Source organism: Peromyscus maniculatus, chromosome 12 (assembly GCF_049852395.1).
Source record: "Peromyscus maniculatus bairdii isolate BWxNUB_F1_BW_parent chromosome 12, HU_Pman_BW_mat_3.1, whole genome shotgun sequence".
NCBI lineage: Eukaryota > Metazoa > Chordata > Mammalia > Rodentia > Cricetidae > Peromyscus > Peromyscus maniculatus.
In genome coordinates this window covers 14,253,976-14,259,956 of record NC_134863.1, presented here as the reverse complement: position 1 = coordinate 14,259,956, position 5,981 = coordinate 14,253,976, and the positions used below count along the sequence as shown (strand labels likewise).

At 46.5% G+C, this 5,981-nt stretch overlaps 1 protein-coding gene across 1 annotated transcript; it reads left to right on the top strand.

The window, feature by feature from the left end:
• Crygs (crystallin gamma S) lies at positions 1-5,741 on the top strand. Its single transcript, XM_006985052.4, has 3 exons — positions 1-107; positions 4,506-4,748; positions 5,372-5,741. Exons 1-3 carry the CDS (start codon positions 87-89, stop codon positions 5,642-5,644), a joined length of 537 nt encoding a protein of 178 aa, XP_006985114.1. The 5' UTR covers positions 1-86; the 3' UTR covers positions 5,645-5,741.
• Positions 5,742-5,981: the final 240 nt, after the last annotated feature.

Genomic DNA, 5,981 nt, shown 5'->3' with positions numbered 1-5,981 from the left:
GCCTGGTATAAATGTCCCTGTGCCTGTAGCCCCGGAAGCTGCTCTGGATTTCTTTCAGTTGTGCGGAATCAACCTCTGCACTTAGAATGTCTCAAACAGGAGCCAAGGTAAGTAAAGGCCATGCAGACGTCTCCCTCCCCTGCTTTTCTTCTAAAGATAGGTTGAAAGAGGAATACAGAACGGCTCCTGCTTTGTTGCCTGGAGGGGGATAACCTAGTGCTTGAAGGACAGGGATGGGCAGGGGATGGAGGAGGGCTTGTTTTCTAGTCTAACAGCATCGTCTAACACAACACTGAAGATTTACATTTAGTGATGGTGCTGTGCTAAGTACTATATGGGTAAGCAATACCAAAACCATCATGATGGCTGGCTCCCAGCAACATGGATGATTTCAATCTCATAGGGATAGGACATGATGAAGACTGTAATAGAAAACTTAAGTAGTCAACATTCCGTTGTGTGTAATTTAGCCTCAGTCCTTATTGTTCCAGAAGGCCAGTGGCCAGGCCAGGCCAGTGAACTCAGTCAGACAGTACTTCTTCATTCAAGCAGTTGTTGGTTCCAGAGAGGGTCCTCACCAACCTTTGACTCGACTGCTTGTCTGGAAGTGAATGCTCAGGCAAGGCTTGGGGAAGGAAGGGATTCTCTGGTTAGTTAGCTTTTGTAGCCCTCAGCGAGGCTAAAGGGTGGAGTCAGTGTGTGGTTCCTGATCCCTCCCTCCTCTGACTCTTGGTTTGAAAACTTTCAGACTTACTAATCTTGAAAGAATAAGAAAGATGTGCAGCAAATTCTTGCCTTTCACCGATATTCTCCAATTGTTAACGTTTGGTTATATTTGCTCTCTTTATTATGCCATTGAAGAGTATCTAACTGTATTGCACTGTTGATTGGGGTATTTAGATATATATCTCCTAAAAAACAAAAACAAAAAAATTTTACCGTGAATAAACATACCTCCAAAATTCATCCTAAATCTAACACCCAACATTCAGACCATGCAGTTGACTGCAGACATGATAGAGCATGTTAATGTCATGTGATACATTAGTTATTTGATTATTTTTCTTTGCTTACATTCTCTCCCCCCCTCCTCCCCTCCCCTCCCTCCCTCCCTCCCTCCCCTCCCTCCCTCCCTCCCTCCCTCCCTCCCTCCCTCCCTCCCTCCCTCCCTCCCTCCCTCCCACTCTCTGCCTGTAGAGCAGTTCCTTCAGTTTTTGTTGTTATTGAGACATGGACAGTTTTCAAAGCTCAGGCCAGGTATATTGAAGAAGCTCCATCTAGATTCACATCAGTTTCTTCATCTTTAGACTGAGACTAGCAAGAAGTTAGGCAGGCAATAGCATATGCTTACCAGTGTATGTATGTATGTTATCTGGAGGCAGCTGTTAGCTTGTTCTGTGATTGGTTAGATGCTCTTTCTCCTCATTTGACAAATAGAACTAACAACTGTCCAGATGTTGCAGGGAAGACTGTCTAGTGTAAAATACACCACTTAAATCCCACTGGAAATCTGAAGAGCCTTGAGGGAAGCTATTGCATAAACATCGTGTAAATAGATACCTAGTCTTTCTCCCTTCCGTTCTCACTGTCTGTTACCGCTTAACTCAGAGGCACATTGGCTCAGCAAGAGCAACAGATTTTATTAAGCATGCTTTTTGTTAACCTCAGCGATAATCTTGCTTAGACTAGTAGGCTACTTTTCAAAAATAAACTCCAGTGTGACAGGAATTTTGTGGTGATTTCTAGGAAAACCAGCACTAGTTTACTCTTCTCTACAAGTTTTATGTCCAAAGGCCACAATCTCTCCATTAGCAATAGAGTGGTTAAATTTCACATTCCAGCCTTCATTCACTCAGCAGATAGATAGGGCGGAGCTCCATGAAAAACTAATGCATGCTTGGTTCAGCGTGGGATGACCGGCTGGCCTCAGGGCAGACAATGTGGTGACCCCATTATAGATGTCGTTCCCAGATGCTGCTACAAGGCAGATATGCAGAGGACTGTGAATGTGAGAACCAATGAATTAAAATACACAAGCAGTATTCCCCATAGCATAACTCCCACAAAGTCATCTTTGGTAAGTCACGGCTCAAAAGTAAACTCAGCATATGAATGAAGGCGGGTGGAACCTGTCCATTCTTAAGGAAGTTACTCGATTTCTCATCACAGGTCACAATAAAAAGGCTCTGGGGTGCAGGGTCAGTCCTGCTGAGCGTTTAGAGTGTAAATGCTGCTATGTGAGTCATGTGGGGGTAGGAAGATGGAGTGGAAAAAAAAATGGCCCACATAAGAAGCAAGGGGTCTACACTGCAGCAGCCCACAGGCTTCTAGCTATCCTTGGAAAGCTAGTGATCTTTGGAAGTCAATCTCCTTGTCCATAACAAGAAAAGCAGCTTACTATCTTGAACGATTTCTCTTGGGTTTCCTAACCTGCACAAGGATGACAGTGAGGGGCACGCTAAGGTGCAAAGAGGAAAGCTCGTGAAACTTCCGCCTCGCACAAAGAACTACAGGCGACTAAGGCAGGCTGCAGGGTGGGAGAAAAAATTGTCCTCCCCGGGGCAGATCACACCAATTGGCTACCAAATACCAAATGGTCAGCCCCGAACGTACACACAAGTAACACACAGACTGAGACAGTTGTATTTTAGTTTGTAAGATGTGCTTAACAGTTTTACACATGTATATAAGGCACTTTAATCATGTGCATCCCCATTATTCTCCCATTTCCCTCCCACTACACCAACCCCCTTCCCTGTAATCCCCTTGCTAGTTTCGTGGTGTGCGTGCGTGCTCGTGCGTGTGCGTGTGTGTGAGTGTGTATGTGTGTGTGTGTGTGTGTGTGTGTGTGTGTGTGTGTGTGTGTCCCATTGCATTTAATTGCAGTTGCTTGCTTGAGCTCGGGTGTGGGCTATTTGAGCAGGACAGCTTAGAGCAGCAGTTCTCAACCTGTGGGTCTGAACCCCACTGTGGGTCACGTATCAGACATTTACGTTACCATTCATAACAGCAAAATTACAGTTATGAAGTAGTAGCCAAATAATGTTATGGTTGGGGTCACCGCGGCATGAACTGTATTAAAGGGCTGCAGCATTAGGAAGGTTGAGAGTGACTGCTTTTAGAGTGTCTACACCACCAAGGAATGTGAGACTCACTCTCCCAACAACTTTTAATTGCCTATGGCTTCGCAGGCAGGGGTGCGGCCCCTTCTACTTCACTGGCAATTTTGAGTCAAACTTTATACTTGATTACCATTATTTCCATTCTACCCTCAGACCACCCCTCTGTAGGACACACTTTCACCTTGAGCTCTGAAGAAAGGCTCAATGCTCGTTCGTCACATGGCTAGCTAGTAAGCTGTGCTGGATTTTTTTCCTTCAGGTCTGTAAACAGGCACTTCTAGATCTGCTATGCTGAAATAAGAGAGGGATCAGAAAAACAAATTTGAAGAGGAGGGAATGAAATAAATGATGTGTGTGTGTGTGTGTGTGTGTGTGTGTGTGTGTGTGTGTGTGTGTGTGTAAGAAAAAATAGGGAACAGGAAATAGAGGTGAGAGAATTGGGATGTTGGGGGGGGGGGTAAGGCAGAATGGAACAGGGTGTGTCACCTGGGGAAGAATCTGAAAGAGAAAGGCTCTTTGTGTGAGTCCATTCTCTCCATCCAATGAGTCACCAAGACCTGACTGAACCTCTTCAGGGTGCTTCCTGTCGCAGCTACCCGTGTGACCTCCTTGTCTTGTTCACAGTCACTGAGGGAACAAACTCCAGCTCGGTCACACTCACTGCACACTCACTCACTATACACTGGTTCCTGTGACAGGCTGTGCTCTTCACCAACTTTATTCGTTTGGACAGGCTTGTCCCCTTTCCTTTCCTTCCAGAAAACTACTCACCTTTCTACCCTCACTCAAAAAAAACGAAGACTCCCCACCTCTGCTCCTTATGACAGAGCTTTTCTGTTAATAAATCAGCCACAAGGTGGCGGCACAATGCCAAGAAATTAACCACTTCAACCACAACTCACTGTTGTTTCCTTACAGCCCAGCGTTTTTATGGTTGTGGAATAACGGTGCACAAGTGTGTGTGTGTGTGTGTGTGTGTGTGTGTGTGTGTGTGTGTGTGTGTGTGTATTTTGGGGTTTCATGGTGATAGTTAGAAATAATTGATGAACTCCCAGGGTCCCAATCAGGTGTTCCCTATTTCAACCAGAAAAACTGAGGTCTGTTTTGCATCATCACTTCCGGTCTGTTTGAGTAGAGGGCTGTAGAAATGTAAATGCCCGGTTTGGTCTTGGTCGGAGACTGCTGTCCTCCATCAGAACATTCTTTATCGTGCTCCATTTTAAGAAAGTCCCGATCGCATTTGTTGACAAAATCCCCAGAAGTCAACGTGAGGTCAGTAGAAGAGTGCGTTTCTCTTCCCGTAGAAGGGACAGTGAGCTTTTCTCTCCCGTCTGTGTGCAAAGCCGCCCAGCCCCTCAGCTCTCTAACTGCTCTGTGCTTCAGATTAGTTTCTATGAAGACAAAAATTTTCAAGGCCGCCGCTATGACTGCGACTGTGACTGTGCCGACTTCTACTCGTACTTAAGTCGCTGCAACTCCATCAGAGTAGAAGGAGGCACCTGGGCTGTGTACGAAAGGCCCAACTTCGCGGGACACATGTACATCTTACCTCAGGGCGAGTACCCTGAGTACCAGCGTTGGATGGGCCTCAATGACCGCCTGGGCTCTTGCAGGGCTGTTCATCTGGTGAGTCTGGGAGCTTGCTGTGGCCACCACCCCACACCTTTTCGAAGATTTTACTTTTATGAGCGTGTGTGTGTGTGTGTGTGTGTGTGTGTGTGTGTGTGTGTGTGTGAGCACATTTGCATGCAGGTGCCTTCAGAGGCCAGAAGAAGGTGTTGGGTCCCCTAGAGCTGGAGTTACAGGTGGATATGAGCTGCCTGATGTAGATTTTGGGAACTGAGCTGACTCCTTTGGTAGAGCAAAGGGCACTCTTTTTGCTGAGCCATCTCTCCAGCCCCCTCTCCCCCCCCCACACCTTCTGCTAAGTCTTTCTAGAGGTTTTGTTGACTGAAATAAAAATCATAGTTTACTTCTTCACTAGACTGAATGTCATTACTTCCCAGCCTTTTGGCTGAGATCAAGTGAAGACTAATTGTTCTATGACCCTCTTTCTACCTCATACATATTTATAGAAATTATACTTTAAAAAACGAAGTCAGCCTTTTCAGTATTTCACGGTAGAGACAGTTCTGATGGCCCTCCTTTCAGGGGGACAGGCTGTGAACCTGCTGTCATCTGAGTTCCTGAAGCGCTAGTGATTTCTCTAATGATGGCTGTCCATTGCCGTTTGTTGCTGTTGTCCGCAGTCTAGTGGAGGCCAGTATAAGATCCAGATCTTCGAGAAGGGTGATTTTAATGGCCAGATGTATGAAACCACAGAAGACTGCCCTTCCACCATGGAGCAGTTCCACATGCGAGAGATCCACTCCTGTAAGGTACTAGACGGCACCTGGGTTTTCTACGAGCTGCCCAACTACCGCGGCAGGCAGTATCTTCTGGACAAGAAGGAGTACCGAAAGCCCATCGACTGGGGCGCAACGTCCCCCGCGGTCCAGTCACTGCGCCGCATCGTAGAGTGACGGCGTGAACGGGCCATAGAGTTCTCCCTGAGGGCTGAATGCTGGCCGGCTTGTGCTCCACATAGCATCATAAATAAAAGAATTGGCATGCATCCCACCGCCGCCGACTCTAGTGCCTCTTAATTGCTTTTAGGGAGCAACAATCTAGAACCTGCCATGTTACACAGGGCAGTTCATCTATCAGATAACTAGTCTAGACCTTTGTGCAAAAGCAAGTAAGAGTGCATTGAAGGCTGGGAAATCACACTCTCACGGAGTGACTCTTTCTGCCTGTGTTTTGCATTCAACAAAAACAATAATCAGATCTGCCATTTGCGGGAGTTCCTGTACTCATGGC

Bases quoted from the DNA above. Each gene is read 5' to 3' on its own strand.
- Crygs (XM_006985052.4), top strand. From the start codon at position 87: ATGTCTCAAACAGGAGCCAAG. The intron at 108-4,505 runs GTAAGTAAAGGC...TCTGTGCTTCAG, and splicing joins TGTCTCAAACAGGAGCCAAG to ATTAGTTTCTATGAAGACAA. The intron at 4,749-5,371 runs GTGAGTCTGGGA...TGTTGTCCGCAG, and splicing joins CTTGCAGGGCTGTTCATCTG to TCTAGTGGAGGCCAGTATAA.